At 30.4% G+C, this 16,453-nt stretch overlaps 3 protein-coding genes across 16 annotated transcripts in view; 2 read left to right on the top strand and 1 right to left on the bottom strand.

Moving 5' to 3' along the window:
* The first annotated feature begins 221 nt into the window (after positions 1-221).
* On the top strand, positions 222-3,653 carry LOC116346455 (lactosylceramide 4-alpha-galactosyltransferase-like). Its single transcript, XM_031776525.1, has 12 exons — positions 222-252; positions 363-379; positions 798-877; positions 968-1,065; positions 1,130-1,209; positions 1,271-1,593; positions 1,705-1,745; positions 2,001-2,036; positions 2,107-2,230; positions 2,333-2,489; positions 2,705-3,003; positions 3,090-3,653. The coding sequence occupies exons 2-11, from the start codon at positions 370-372 to the stop codon at positions 2,749-2,751; spliced, it is 996 nt and encodes a 331-aa protein (XP_031632385.1). The 5' UTR covers positions 222-252; positions 363-369; the 3' UTR covers positions 2,752-3,003; positions 3,090-3,653.
* On the bottom strand, positions 2,925-9,954 carry LOC116346451 (E3 ubiquitin-protein ligase MSL2). 10 transcript variants are annotated; one of them, XM_031776507.1, is made up of 10 exons: positions 9,633-9,954; positions 6,875-6,968; positions 6,706-6,816; positions 6,413-6,557; positions 5,859-6,178; positions 4,677-5,799; positions 3,916-4,569; positions 3,742-3,851; positions 3,417-3,672; positions 2,925-3,346 (listed from the first exon to the last, which is right to left on the bottom strand). In XM_031776507.1, the coding sequence occupies exons 6-10, from the start codon at positions 5,128-5,130 to the stop codon at positions 3,117-3,119; spliced, it is 1,704 nt and encodes a 567-aa protein (XP_031632367.1). In that variant the 5' UTR covers positions 5,131-5,799; positions 5,859-6,178; positions 6,413-6,557; positions 6,706-6,816; positions 6,875-6,968; positions 9,633-9,954; the 3' UTR covers positions 2,925-3,116. The 10 variants fall into 10 exon arrangements, with proteins under 10 accessions (XP_031632367.1, XP_031632370.1, XP_031632366.1 ...); XM_031776510.1 differs by lacking the exon at positions 6,413-6,557 and having other exon boundaries at positions 6,875-7,006; positions 9,633-9,951; XM_031776506.1 differs by lacking the exon at positions 6,413-6,557 and having other exon boundaries at positions 9,633-9,950.
* The window catches only part of LOC116346446 (nesprin-1), an 81,550-nt gene continuing 72,051 nt past the window's right edge, over positions 6,955-16,453 (top strand). For 2 of the 5 annotated variants that reach the window (XM_031776494.1, XM_031776493.1), the window contains exons 1-6: positions 6,955-7,043; positions 8,295-8,503; positions 8,601-9,094; positions 14,043-14,200; positions 14,344-14,520; positions 15,463-15,510. In XM_031776494.1, the coding sequence (XP_031632354.1) occupies positions 8,373-8,503; positions 8,601-9,094; positions 14,043-14,200; positions 14,344-14,520; positions 15,463-15,510 (1,008 nt within the window). In that variant the 5' untranslated portion in view covers positions 6,955-7,043; positions 8,295-8,372. Of the gene's footprint in view, positions 7,044-8,294; positions 8,504-8,600; positions 9,095-11,326; positions 11,812-14,042; positions 14,201-14,343; positions 14,521-15,462; positions 15,511-16,453 lie in introns of those variants that run through there. The other 3 variants (XM_031776496.1, XM_031776497.1, XM_031776495.1) reach the window with 2 other exon arrangements.

Below are 16,453 nucleotides of genomic sequence, written 5' to 3'. Positions count from 1 at the left end.
CATTTCCAAAACATATTTCAAATAAAAAATAGATTTGGATGAATAATGACAAAAATATCAATTCATATTACATATTATTGTTTGTACTTTTTTTATTAAAAATTTCAATTAAAATATATTAAATTCGTTGAATAAAGCAATTAAGTTGTTTCAGTTTGAGATATATATTTATGCAAAAAATTTGAACAGCCCTGCATATGACAGCAAAGTGCATTTGACATATACGGTGGATGCATTTCTATTTAGCATCAGGTATACTTCAGTGTTTATTATATGTAATTTATACGCCGATCGATTAAATTTATTAATAAGAATTTGAAATCTTTTGAACTTTGGATTACCATTTTTTTGGTGTGAAGCAGAATAGGAATGAAAATAGGTAAAAGCTTCAAAATATTTTTAATTTTGTTCAAATAAAATATTTGCAAAATGATATTTGCAAACGTAATAAAAATAATGTGATTTACAAAACACAGCACTGGTGTAACGTGATAGAATATCGATTAAATTAGAAAAGATTTAAACACTATTGCAAACTTTCTCCAGATGTGATAAACAATATTTTATAAGCTTATCGTCGAAATTCCCAGACAAGAAATGTATTTTATCTTTGCAGAAATCGTATCGAATATCAATCTTTCTACTTCTTCAGAACGTTAAAAAAATGTATAATTATATTACGAAGCGTTTAATGCATTTGTTTGTTAGAATTCGTCCAATTTCCGGCCGATCATTGTTATTTATGTTGATACTGGGATTATTTGGATTCATAATCATATATACATTTTTTATATCAGACACAAGCAAAGCAAAACAATGTTTTAAATTGAAATCGACATCTGTCGGTGCTGATATTTCTTCGATTAATTTCTTTGAAGTAAGTCAGAAAATCGCATATTTCAAATAATTTTATGATATTATCAACCAATCCTCATTAAATATATATATATATATATTTTAATTTGAGGACGTGATGAAATCAGGCAAGCATCCAACACTGGGAAAAACCATATTTTTTCATGAAACATCATGTTCAACTAATAACTTGGTGCATTTAAACGCAAGGTAAAAATCACTGGAAGCTTATACTTTAACATGCTAAAATAAAAAGCTGAAACATTTATCAAAGGCAAGCGTGTGCAATTGAATCGGCTGCATTACTAAATCCAAACTGGGATGTATTTGTGATGTTTGCATCGCCCGTAGGTTGTAAATATATTGTTATCATCTGTTTTTCTTTTGATTGTAATTTTATTTCCGGTTCCCATAGGTGTTTTAAATGAAACAACTGCAAGGCCCCCAATTATATCCGCTTTAGAATCATATGCGAACATAAATTTTCGCAACATAAATTTATGGACTTACGCAGCGAACACACCGTTGGAACATTGGTTTTTAAGTGACAAATTATTTTTTTCTGAATATTTAAACTCGCATGTCTCCGATTTTCTAAGGTATGTTTCATTATATAAATTCGGAGGCTTATATCTCGATCTCGACGTAATTGTTCAAAAAACAATTGAAAACATGAACGCAAATTATGCGGGCGCTGAATCTGAGAATTTTGTTGCGGCTGGCGTGATTAACTTTGAGGTATTATATAAAAAATAATTTATATTTTATTTTTCTTAATTCTGATCAATTAGAGGTATTATAATGAATTTTTATAAGATACTTTATAAAATGGCATTTCTTTACTTTTAGCATGATGGAATAGGACATGAAATCGCTGATATGTGTGTGAGGTATTCAATATATATACTATTTAATAAATAGTATTTATTATATAAATGATTGTCAACAGGATTTTTGAATATCATTTTGTTTTACTCATTGAAAAAAAAACTTGGAAAAAATATATTCAATTACACATTTACTCAAGTATACCTATATTCAACCCCGTAGCATCCATTCAAACATATAAGCTCCCTAGAAATTTTACACAACATCTTTGAAAAGCTTGCATTATATATTTATCTTTTTTTTTTTTTTTTTTATAGAGAATTTTATGAAAATTTTCGCTACAATGATTGGGGGTAATTAAAAAAGTTTTTTAAAAATCTAATTTTAATTAACTAATAATTAATGAATTAATTTAAAAAAAAGATTTAATGGCCCTGGAGTAATTACCAGAACGCTTAAGAAAATTTGCCACGTTGATGAACCACTTAAAATGAGCCCTCAAAAATGTCTAGGATTTAAAGTCTACGCCCCTAATACTTTCTATGCTGTAAGTGGGAATAGATAAATACTTCCTAGTAATATACTACTATTTTGTAGCATTTAAGCAAAATATGCCACTCAATGTTGGCCTGGTAATTTTGTTTTGTAGGTACCTTGGCCAAAATGGGATTTATTTTTCGACGTTGATAAATTGAACCAAACCATTGAAATGACAAAAAATTCAATTGCGATTCATGTGTGGAACAAGCACTCAAGCAAACGAAGGCTCAAAGTTGGCACAAAGGCTGCATACGGCTTAATAGCAGGTACGATTAAGGGTCTCCATTATTCTGTTTTTCATTTATCGAATAAGTCGTTTTTCTGATGAATGTCGGAACATTTCCCGAACATACGTATTTAAAAGTATACTTTTTCCCAAACGCACGTTTTCCCGAAAATCGGAATTCTTATTCTATAGAAATTAATAATAATATTCTTAAATTCTTATATTCTGATTCAGAGTTCTATTGTTTATTCGCAGAGAAAAATTGCCCAAAGGTGTACGTGTCGTCGGGGGAATATTTTTAAATCAATAAAATCTATGTGATCTGTATTATTATTAACATGAATGTCAGATTGATGCATTGTTTAATGCCAAAAATATCACCATATCAAAACGATTTTTTTCATAAATATTATACAATAAAAAGTATTGGACTGTATGAATGTTACTATTTACTAAGTGAAAACACAAAAGCACAGATATGAAACTATTCGATTTTATTACAAATTAGATGGGATAATGTCAAGTAAAATTAAATCGGACAATGAAATACAAAGGTTATTCATTTTTCTTTTTTATGTCTTGAGTCTTATTCTGTTTTTAATTCAAATACAAATGTGATGGAATTTACTTGTAATTTCAGCTGTTTCTGCTATTGGCCATCGTTTTCTCATAAGTCAATTTCAACATCGCTTTGATTATCAGACGACTCTTCATCGGAAAATGAATGCTTTATCAAATCTTCACCAATCAGAGAATATGAATCAGAAGGCAGCGTGTGTAAGGCCAAGTCTGTTGTCGGCGCTGAATTATTCAGAATAGAAGGTTCATCCTGCATTATAATAGTTGGCAAAGTTGTACTAATATCGGGCATATGTGTAGTAGTATAAACATTTACAACTGAAATTGTGAAAATTACATTTATTGAAAAGATTCATCAAAAGAAAAGACAATTTTTCGTAATAGTTACCCTGAATGTTATCATCTAGATCATTGGAAATATACTCGATGGTTTCATTTGTTCGAGAAAGTTGTGGATTTACGGTCGCTGACATTATTTGACGACTACTTCCGGGAATAACATTTGGAATTGACAATATTTCTTGCTTTATTTTGGGTACTGTTGGTGTACATGCAGTACTTATCGGAACATCTATGTGGCTCTTCTCGAAAGGTTGATTCTTCATTTGTACTAAACAGGTTAGTTGCGGAAGTTGTGGTCTCACCTGCGTAAATAAAAATTATATTAAATAAAATAAATATAAATAAATGTAAGTTTTTGTAATGCAATGTACCTTGAGTCCATCGATACGATGAGGATTTCTGCAGCCGCGACACTTACAATCAATGCAGCTTTTAGATTCTACATAGCACGGACATCGTTGGCCACAGCAAGTCAATTTGCCTAGATTGATTATTTATTTTTACATTAACTGTCATTATTAATAAGATAAATGTTCATTTCAAACCTGGGTTCACTGTTGCATTTCCACAACGACATCCTTTACGTTTTTGGAGTGTTTTATTTGTTTTCAAGGTAATTGCTGGTCTTTTAAAATGAGGTTGCGCTTGAATTATTTGTTGCATTGGTTTAACTTGCTTTTGAGTCTGAAGCTGTTGGATTTGTGAATGCTGTGTGATTTTAGTTGGATTTCTACTCAACATGTTTAACACATCTTTCGTACTTATTGTGTTTCGTGCGGTTGTAAATATATTGTTATCATCTGTTTTTCTTTTGATTGTAATTTTATTTCCGGTTCCCGTATATAGAACTGAGTAAAGTGCAGTTCCATTCGACATTGTTTTAATGGGTGTAGTTTTTGCAAGACTGGTATTAACCATCATGGCAACGCCATCATTTGTTTTAGACGATGATGATGCCATTGTTAAAGATGAGGATGCAGACGTTGAACAATTCAATTGGTTTGATGTTGTAGTATGAATAAAAGGAGCATTGACCGCTGTTGATGAATGAAACGTTGTTTTGTTGGTTAGTGCATTGGTGGTAATGCCAACGCTGCAGCTACTGCTCCCGCCACTATTATGACTAGATGACACTGACGAAGTTGTGGTGAAAATACATGGCAATATCGAAATCTTTGCTTTGGCCAAACCCGAATTACCTAGAGTTGATCACATAGAAAAGAATGGCAAAATGGAAATTAATCAATAAGTAATGGAACATAATTGAAAATTAAATGAATGAGTAATGGATAGAAAACCGAATTACTTTTATAATCATCGTGAAACTGCGCGCCCTCATCAATCAATTCAGCCAAATTTTGAGCTTCATTATTTCCATTGGAGAAGGCATCAACATGAACATAATTATGCATAGAATTGTACACACTGGGTGTTGCCAGAATATAATTACATAGTTGATTGTAGCACTGAAGCAAAATACGTAATTGAGTATTGGCTTGATAATTATGATAGTTTTTACATGTTAAACATGTAGGTTTCAGGTTTTTTCTTCCCCCTATACATCTCTTACACACATGATGCTGGCAAATGGAATTTTCTGCTGTATATGGTTCAATTAGTAAATTTGCACATACCGTGCAAGATAATGATTGGCGCAAATATGGTATCAACCGATACAAATCGGAGTAGTTCGGATTATCTGTATCCGACTGATTAAACAGCAATCGAGATGCCGAAACATAAAGACTAATCGCATTCATTTGAATAGTACAACTTTTAATGTATTTTAAGTAAATCACCAACAATAGAGAAGAGACAAAGACTTTAACTACTTTGTTATCACACAGTGAATTTTATTTGAATTCACAAGAGAAAAAAAACATTTAACCAAGTTGTAAATAAATCAACAATGAATTTGAGGTAGCTAGCTTGTCCAAATGACAGTTCAATAGGTTTTTTTATCCCTTCCGATAAACAGTCTGTTTTGCGTGACGCCATCTATTGAGCAAAATTGGGTTTATAACTGATTTTCAAAAAGAAAATTATATGTTAATTTGTATCTTAATGATCACAACATTTTATTGAATCTTAATATAGGAACTAATCTAAGTTTTGTAGTATTGTTAACCCTGGTTATGATTAAAATAAAAACCAGTTCATTTCATTCTCTACTGCAAAAGAATGAAGTCTTTTTTTGATGATAATATTGTGTATTATATATGTGTGTGTGAACATTAGAAAAATGTTGGAGGCAAACAGTCTATTTGTGGTTGTTGTTTCGGAATTTGGCAATAAGGAGTAGGCTTTGTCCCACCTACATTTAAGGTTTCCATTTGCAAACGAAGTGCTATACTCATATCCCCATCATTGGATTTTACATCAGTTTGACTAGAGCATGGAGCAATTTGGGATGAAGTCCATAAGTTGGTCTAGAGTTCAATCAGAAAATAAGAAAATGGAATAATGCAATTATAATGCAATTAATTACCCCTCGATTAGTTCCCATTTCGTTATTATATTTGTGTATGTTATTTTTCGTTGGATCATCCACATCAACGAGCCACTTTGATGATTGATTTACATTTTCACTGCTCCACCCCCCCGGGCTGTAAATACTTTCACGTACTTTGTTCAGTTTTTCCAGTTGTTCTGTTAAACTACTGTTATTTTCTAGCTTAGTCCACTCATTGCCATACATAGTATCCCTGAATCCAGCACTCAGACTATTTTGTTCATTCATTTTCTTGGGATATTAAATATATTTTCACAAAATATATCACCCAAAATTAGCATTTGGGAGTAGAATTTCTAAAAAGAGAAAAATACAGTTAATATCAGTTTAATAAAATTACAATTTTCATGAATGAAACACATCACGGTGCAAATAAGACACCCAACAGATTGATGAATCAAAATACACGAAATAATTCAAGGAACGTTAAATGTAAATATATACATTCAAATATTACAGGTGGCATGGGAAAACTGTAAATGTAGTCACATAAAAATGTATGCTGTTCTAGTTTAATAAATGAAGATCACCATATGCGCTTTAAACATTCAACTTGAACGTTAAAATCAACAAGTTTAGCGGTGTCATTAGCCTACACATTCTCTTCTCCAATCATTTTTATATGCCGGTTCGATTGATGTCACGCAAATAAATCAATAATATACTATGCATTTCCTTAAAAATATTTTGATGGAATAATTTTTGTAAATATATTTCGTTCATAACAAATAATTTTATAATTTACAGCTGAATAGAAAGATCAAAACAATCTTCGAAACACATACGGATATTATTTTTTAAGATAGAGAAAAAAGGTGTTTACCTTTGGTAGACAAAAATGATTCTTTTAAAGTTGTTTGATTCGTTCAACTTTTCATGCTCGTCGGATTGTTAGTCTTTGTTAACTAAGCAAAAATAGCCGGTCGAACGGAATCTTAAAATAGAAAAATGTTTAACGATCGGCGCGTTACGAACGAAAAGTATAAACTTACAAATACAGTTGAAATAGGGAAATTAAGAGTTTTCATAGAATTGAATTGGGATCCATTTCAGTTTGCTTTGCATCGCCGTCGTGTAATCAGTTCTCTATGTTTTTTAAGTAAGAGAAAAATTCGAGAAAAAAACTACGAAAGTTAATTTAATTTAAATTTAAACAAATAGGTGAGAGAATCTCCTTAATTTTGGAACATTATTTTATGGTTTTTGGTAGTACACTACTTTTTATTGGATTTATTAAAAATCAATAAATATCAATTTCCGGTAAAATTGTAAAAAAATTGTCTGGTTAATATCGAGATTACATAATATTATCTAGCACATTGAAATGCAATTCACTTAGTAACGAGGTCTTTGTTCGTGATTCATTTGATTCAACTATTTTTTAATATTACAATGTGCAACACTGAGTACTGCATAAATTCTCAATATCAAGAGAAATTCAACTATAAATTACAAAAATAATATTGGGAAGAATTGATCTTAAAACATGTGAATGTCTCAAAAAAGTGTGAAAATTAATGCGGTTTTGAGTAAATTATTGATTATAATAGACGAATTTTTCTATCTTTGTATAAATATATACATATATATATGTGAATATTGTGAATTACTTGTTTCGGAAAATGTATCATAGGCTTTTACGCTGTATGCTGTGGTGCAAAAAACACGCTTCGCACAAAAATAGATTCAGATGTGATTTATTTGTGCTTCATGGAGATACATATTCATTTCATTCTTTTGTATTTCATCTAGAATTAAGTCAACATTATAGGCGACTTATTGGTCCGAGACTTTGAAAAATTTCTTGAATTTCCTATCTCGGTTTTATTTTTCTTATAAAGTTAAAAAAGATGAAACAAATTGCAAATTTGAATCACATCATTCGAATGTCTGGCATGTGTGGCCAACGGCCTGTTTAATGCAGTTGATCTCATCTTTAAATATAAACCCAAGCTCATATTTGCCTCAAGATGTTTAAAAATAGAACTGGAGCATTACATTATGGCTCTATATTTTCTTCTTGTCGTGAAAATAAACGATTTTCAGTCTAATTGCGCACCGAATGTTCGCCAATATTTCACATATATTACATTATACAATCACATTGAATAGAATAACCATGTTATTTCATTTTTTTTTAAATGCTGTTGCCAACTACAGTCTATGCTCATCGATGAATAATTATATATATTTAAATCATGCACATTGGACACGAATTTGCCAGAAAAATCATATTCCTTGATTTCACCAAAAAGTTAATCATAAATATAAATAAATTCAGTGATTTGTTTTTCATTTTTCGTCATGTGCTTATATTTATACTGAAAAATGGCCGAAGTTTCGAATATTTTTTTCAGATTTTAGTAATATATTATATTATAAACTTCATCATTAATGAAAAAAAACTTTTAGTGTCTCCAAAATCTGTAAAAGATTAGAAATGAGTGACCAAACGATTACGATTATAGCATAAAAATAATAAACAAGGGAATGTGGAAAAAGATTCACGAAACAATGTCCGAGAATCAAAATAACCACTATAAAGATCGCAATCAACCATCTCCAATATATTATCAACCGCCAGCGCCATGGTCAAGCAACGAAAAAAATAATCCACATCGGTATGATTTCTTTGATTATAATTTACTCTTTTTGTTCTATTAATATTTCTATTTAGTATCAAAATACGTTTGTGATTTGGTTTGATTTTTTATACAGTTCATCGGCAAATGTAAATCGAAACACTATGGGACCACCCAATAGGTTTGTAAATAATTCGCCAGTATTCGGTGTAAATTTGAGAGGAACTAGAGGTGCATATTTACAACATTCAAGATCACCAACACCAATATCCACAGCACAACCACAACACTGTTACCGACCCATTCAATCACCACTAACAGTGGGATTTTCTGGTCCAAGACCATATCGGGCACCATCCTTTAGTCCAGTTTCAAACACAAATAATCAACCAGAATATGTCTATAGCTCAGTGAGACCATTGCAGCCACCATCACCATTTGAGTTAGCACCTCCACCATATGAATATATATGCGTTCCATTGGAACATCCACATCATAGTCAATATGTTATTTATGATGATGGAGATGAAAATACACTTTCAACAGCCGAAATTATTCAAAGACAATCACAAGATTACGTTGACGAACAACTGGCACAATTTGAGATGATGACAATTGCAAAATTGCAAGGTGAGAGGATTTTGGAAATTTTATATCACTTATTAGTTATTATTAAAATATTCCAAAAAATTTATATTTTACGACAAAATATTTAAATCCTTTGAATTATGCTAACGCGTGAACTAAAAGTACTTCGATTTGTCCCTTGAATTTATTCGTTGCGAGTTCAATATGAATGAAATGTCTTCAAAAGTATTTTAAAATGGGTTCTTTATACGCAAAAATAACACTAACGTGAAAAGCACGCAGTTGCTTTAGAATGGTCTTCACCAAGCCACATACATATGTTTTCAAATTTTCAAGATATATATAATAGCTGGGAACACAACAATTCAATTATTATTTTTAACAACAAATTTCACCTAATAATTTCCAATTCCCTTGTTTCATTCAACAACCACAACCAAATATATTTTCACTGTAAATTTAGTAGCTACACAAAATTGTAGGAATCTTTTTATTGAAGAATTACCATAAAACTTCAATGCTATTTTGAGAAATACACGTGTATTAGTGATTGACTCAAAACTTTCATCTGTCCACTTACCTGAAATGAGTTTCAGTCGAATCAACTTGGTATCAAATTCTTTTTAAAATCAGCAACTATTGTTTTTACTGTGAGACCGTTTTGACTGTCAAAACTATTGCGCATTTTCTCGTTTACTTCAAGCACTAGAACACGCTCACATACGACTGTTGTATATATATAGAGTTCTACACCTTTTATTTACTTTCATTGAACCTTTCATCGTTACAAGAATGACGTAATTATTACGTTGTATTGTGTATATAGTATACTATATACTATAACACACACAAACACTAGTATGTGAGTGCTGATAATTTAAATTAAACATTACAAATACGTTTGAACATACTGTAATAACTTATACGTTGGTTTTTTCTATCTTATATTGAGTCGAATCAAAAATTGCGTTTGCCCCATTTATTTGAACTATCAAAATAACAACAAAAACACACATAGATGTTCGCCATTCGTTGAAAATGAATTATATTGAAATATATTGTTCCCCAGCATTCTCCAGTTTAGTGAAATGCTTGCTCGGTTTGGCCTTGGCTTATGAGTTTGCGTGTTTCAATGAACACTAACACGCCAATACGCTCAAATTTGGAGAGGGGCTTTATATGTATTGTATATCTACACGTGATGAACAATGTTTTGGTTTATTTAGCACAATACAAATGCAACATTTTGTGGATATAAAATGTTTTGTGTGTATCACATGTGTTTTAGTTCCAGTAATGATGACTAAAAAAGATGTGGCTATTCACATATTACGATATTTATTTTTGAGGTAGTTTCGAATCGACCGGCTTGAATGCCTGTTAAACATAGTAAAATTTTGATGGCTTCATTCGTATATTTTTTTAACAACGCAAAAATAAAACGCGAATAAATCACTTGATGTCACGCATTCTGCGTGCTTCATTCAATTGTTGCTGTTAATATCATTGTATTTCAAATTTATAAAATGAAAATCGAATAATCGAACTTGTGATAATAATGAGTTGTAGTTTTCCATATTGTACTTTTTCATTGGTGGTTTTTTATTTGTTGAATCGATATAAGTGATGAATTATAAATTCAATATCCTAGCATATGATTATATTTTGGAAGAAAAAACATAAACTCGAACACGAATACAAATACGTATATTAAAACATGGAATCAAATAAAGATTCACACACTGAAGATATTGGTAAGATAAGATGGGCCAGCGATTCAGAACCTTCCACATCTACACAATCTAATCAAGAAAAATGTCAAAGCCGAATAACAATTTATGGCGAAGTTCGTAATCCGTCCATTAGGCAAGAATATCATGGAAAAATTGATCGTGGATCATTTTCAATGAATGTAAATGCATTCGAAAAAAGTTTACAGGAAAAACGTGATCGCCAATCACTTGAACAAAGTCCAAAAATTGAATTTCATCTAAAAGAAACTCAAAAAGATCACTCGCCTTCATTATCTAAAATTAATGTTCTTCATATTGAAAGAGAAAGTGGTTCCAATCAAAGCCTTGGAGATATTTCTGCACAAAGAACTTCCATTGATAGTGTCGACAATATATATCCAGCACCAAGGAAAATCAAGAGAGTTATAACTTATGAAAAAGTGTTAAAAACTAAATCAATTCGTGAAATAAGTTTCCCTGGCACAAGTGATAATGTGCATTCACCACAAGTGCAACGAACCTCGGATTGTTTAGTAGATAAAAGTTCATCAACCGAACAAATTACACCAACCGAGGATTCAGCCTACCATTCACATCGAATACGGCTCATAAATAGTGGAACGCCAACCACGATATCGTCGTCAAGTGATTCGATCCAACAAAATGTGTTTTTGTCTGATGAAAATGTTTATACGCCATCGCGTGAAAGAATTTTCTTTGAATGTGCTGGCAGTGAACCCCGCAAAAATCGAAGTTCAGTAGATTCTGCAAAAATAGTTTACATCGATGACGCGGCTATGGTGAAACATGAACGACAAATTGTTAGTCCTGTTACCGGTAGCAACGAAAACAACGAAAATATTCATCGGCATTTTGAATCTCATAGGACTTTATCAGAAAACGATGGTATCAGTTCAGACTGGTACAACGAATATCAGACACAAACAGTTCAGGTGGATCGTCCAAATAAAATGGACTTCAAGCGAAGTAATTCACAATACGATAACCATATCAGACAGATACGAGGTATTAATTAAGAACGAATTTCTACTATACACCAAAATAATTCAAATTCTATCAAAATATCTGAAAGACGGTTAAAAACATAAATTGTATTATTACATAGTTGAAAAAACAAAACTTTTTCATACTAGCTATCATTGATATATATATACTTGTATATATAATAGGGTGGTTTCAATTGCAAAACAGATTTACATATTTACTTTGAAAGATCTAAAATTGAAAACATACTACCACATTGATCATTGTCGATGATGAGCTCACATGTCCATAAATATTGCCTTGATATTTTTGACTGGAATGAACTTGAAAACCGGTTTTTATATTTTAATTTTCTAACGAATGAGGGTCAGCAAAATTTTAAATATATATTCACCATTCCTGAGAATCTTTTTCTTTTTTGTAGCATCATGAGCATAAATTTTAAATTGAAAATGACGTAATTTGTGAATTGTGTACTTTTATTCATATAGAGCTTTTATCTAGTGCATCACATTTATTATTTTATTAAAATGTTATCTATTTCCATTTATTAATATCATCCAAAAGTTTGGGTTTTTCTCAACAATAAAATCAGCCATCTGTATCGATTTTCCAAACATTTTCATAACAAACAAAACTGTGGTCAGCTGTTCGAGAATTTGGTTAAATTACGCATTACACTTTACACTGTGCTCGAAGACGCACAAATATATATATGTGTGCGTATACGTTAATGTGTGTTTATGTGTATATGTATTGTATTTATGCCAAATTTATAGCGCATTCATTCATTTGTCTACTAAATGTATAAGTGTGATGTCATTTCTGCCAAATCTAGCACGTACGGAACCAATGAATATGTGTGAATGGCTAGATTTTTATTTGAATTAATTTCACCTTGACAAACTTCAATTCACTATTTTTAACGCAAATTTCCATATCATATAGAAGAAATTTTTTCAATCTGAAAAAGATAGCATGTGTCAGCAGTCATCACACATAAAAACACAAGCATAAAAACATTCCCATGGGAATCTAAACAATTTATTGAAATAAATATCTTGAAAAGGTATATTATATCATCCAGTTGTTCATTGAATTGTATTAAGTTGTGTTCACAATTTGCTAACAGTAAAATAACTATCCATATTTCACTTATTTGCATACTAGACTGCTTGTTGCAAAGCATCTCCTTTCGTACCAATATACCGGAATCACAATACTATTTAGTACACTTATATTTCTATAAATATGCGTATTCATAACGTATTAGAAAATTGGGGTGACTGAATTTCTAATATAGACGAAAGACTTTTACGAACTATTTTCCATACCCATACTACGAGTTGATTGTATGTTAATAAACAAACATTCTGTTTAAGGCAAAATTCTTTTTTTTTTTTTAATTTATTGAACAAACTGCAAAATAAATCGATTTAGTTGAGGATTTCTATTGATAAATGCATTAAAAAATACACTTTATGTTTAATACTTCATGAACATTTAAAACTTGAGTCAACTTTGAAATTTTTTCAAAAGAGAAACGTTTTGTAGTCTTTATAGTTTTTCATCCATATCTTTTTCTCACAAAAGCACTCATTCGTCTATGCATTTTCAGTACCGTACTTTTGACCCATACATATTTTTGCAGTTATTTTACGTAGTTTCATAAAATCAATTAAATCATGGACAATTTTTTTTAGTTTTATTGTTTTGTTTATAAAAGTCATGGAAACCATCATTTCCAAAGTTTATAGATCTACTTTCAAAGTCTTCAACGTGAAGTTCACGAAACCTCAAATGAATATTGATATAATAAAAACATTAGAATATCTACGAAAAGCTGCATTTAAGAATATTTACTGTATAAACTTCTAATATACAAAGTTACTGAGGACTCTAAATCTGAAAAATACCCTCTTGCGTAATTTGTAAAAACTTATTCTAACCTATAGGAAAAAATGATGTCATTAGAATGATACAATAAATAATCATGTGTTAGAATTTATTATTATTGTTGGCTGGCTAACGGTCATATCTACACTATTTAGAGTATAATTCTAATTTTTCTTATTGATCTAATTAGGTCATAAAATCCTGGGTGTAATGATGTTTTTAACCTTGAAACAAAACTTTTATTGCCATTAATTACGATTGTCGGGAAGAATTTGTTTAAAAAATCGTATTTTTCATGAATAATGGCAAAGTTTTGAGCAAAGTCAATCATTATATTGAAATTATTTTCGTTACAGAGGAGCAAGAACGAGTGCAAAAGAAGACTTTTGTAAACTGGATCAATTCTCATTTATCCAAACGAATACCACCACTTCGAATCGATGATTTGATCCACGATTTGCGTGATGGAACTAAGTTGTTGGCATTATTAGAAGTTTTGTCCGGCGAAAAACTGGTAATTGAATTTATTTGTCAAATGCCATTTTTACCCAAATTAAATGTGTGAAATTGTCCAATTTTTTTTTGTTTCTCATCAAAACAAAAATTCTATACCAAAAATTTGAAAATAATATTTTTTTTTTTTTTTTTTTTTCATAGCCTGTGGAGAAGGGCAGAGTATTACGCCGACCACATTTTCTTAGTAATGCAAATACAGCTTTACAGTTTTTAGCTAGTAAACGAATAAAACTAGTCAACATCAATCCAGCAGATTTGGTGGATGGGAGACCCCCAGTTGTGTTGGGATTGATTTGGACTATTATTCTTTACTTCCAAGTAAGTTGAATTGCATGTTGTTATGACATTTAATAATTGAAAAGTATATATAACAATCCAACTATATTATAGCTATTTAAATTTCACCAAGTAACACATTACTTCTATAATCCATTATAATTATTTTATGTTTAATATTTTATTCTTAATGCAAAGTAAATAGTTTCGAATGATGGAACGAATTCAGTTTTGGACTCCAAAAAATTATTCCATTATGTTTTATTGTATGCCGAAATATTCATTGAAAACATTGTTTCTCAGAAATATTTTTGGCGTCTCCATTGGTTTGAAATAAAATGTGAAAAAATAAAAAAATTACTGCAATTCATTGGGAATAAAAACTCTACATGCGGAGCAGAATAAAACTCCTCTTAGTAAATTCAGTGAACATTTCTATTTACGAATTTGAAATCAACACTTTAAAAATTTCACTTTTGTAGAGTGAAGAACACCTTCTCTTCGAAAAAAGACAAATTATCCTAATTTTGGAAAGTCAATACTTCAATAATTATACCCCCATGTTATCTAATATATTTATTGGATATTTATTCAGCACTTTTTGTATGACCTTTCAATAAAATTTTAGGAGAATTCAGTCTGCTTTCACTTTAAGGTCTATACATTTCAGAAAGAGAAGTTTTGTAGTATTTCTTACTTGTCATTTTACACGTTTTTCGCATTGCTGGTAGGAGATAAAAAATTGGAATTTTCATTAAATTTCAATGCTTTCAAATAAGTTAAATTGGACACAGTTCGACAGTACTTTACCAAAACAACGAATTCAGTAAAATTACTATCTCAATAAAAAAGACATGCTTATATTTATTTATCGTAAAAGCCATTAAAACTAAAAATACTTTATTTGCACGGTATACTTATTTATAACAATAACACAATTAACAAATTTGACTTGTGATCCTTATTTTAACCACTTTTAACCAGCTTCATAGGCAACATATTACTGTAGATTTGGAGAAATGGTGGTGTTGGGTGAGTTAGCTAATTGTTTGCTATATTCACAGTGTTCAGTTAGATTTAATTAATATTGTTTTAATTATTAACACGATAAAATTATTAAAAAAAATCATAAATCTATTTTTTTAATTTGCATATTTTATATATTGCTTTCTTTTTTATTTATTGTATAAGTAGTCAAAAGCACATTAAATTATTTAAAATAAAATACAATTGCACCCGTGTGGAAGAAAAGTGACTGACTGACTAGCTGAAACCAACTAAAAATGAATTTTGTTAGCTAAAACCGACTATCTAGTCGACTTTAGTTGTCTATTTAACCAGACAACTTATTTGGGACGTTAGACGACTATACAATCAAATATGATTAAAGTCGATTTTAGTTATACTTTGCTATATTAATATAGTCAAATAAAGTCAAATAAATCAACTTTAAATGACTTCGATCTTAGTCGACTTAATCTGAAAACGTCCCAAATTAGACGACTGACTAGCCAGTCAGTAATTTTCCACAAAAGCAGATATTTATGGATTTTTTTACCAAAAAACTATTTACAAAAGGTCTAATTTGAAGCCTCTTATCTAAATGCTGTTGTAAAATTAGTATCGTCAAAGATATAATTAATTTGAATCGTATATACAATCGCATTATTTTGTGCAACACTGATTTATTTTGTATTGTTGAGAACATATGAAAAAAAGAGAGTCTTTCTGTGTTTTCGGATTTTTCCCTGTACCTCCAGATTTGTTTTAACTGACATTTTCTGAAAATCGAGAATTTCGACCATCATCTCTACAACGCGGCACCAACCAATTAAATCGTTGACCTGGTGGAAAATTTGTGTTCCCACGAATTTAAGAATTTTTAATTTTTATCATCTTGTGAGATATGGTGTCTTGATCAGAGCATATACCGAGCATAGATATATATCCGGGATATTTTGTGAGTATCCGATAT

Source organism: Contarinia nasturtii, unplaced genomic scaffold (assembly GCF_009176525.2).
Source record: "Contarinia nasturtii isolate CC-2019 unplaced genomic scaffold, AAFC_CNas_1.1 Cnas_scaffold_1500, whole genome shotgun sequence".
In the NCBI taxonomy this organism is placed as follows: Eukaryota; Metazoa; Arthropoda; class Insecta; order Diptera; family Cecidomyiidae; genus Contarinia; species Contarinia nasturtii.
This window is presented reverse-complemented; position numbering and strand designations above follow the sequence as displayed.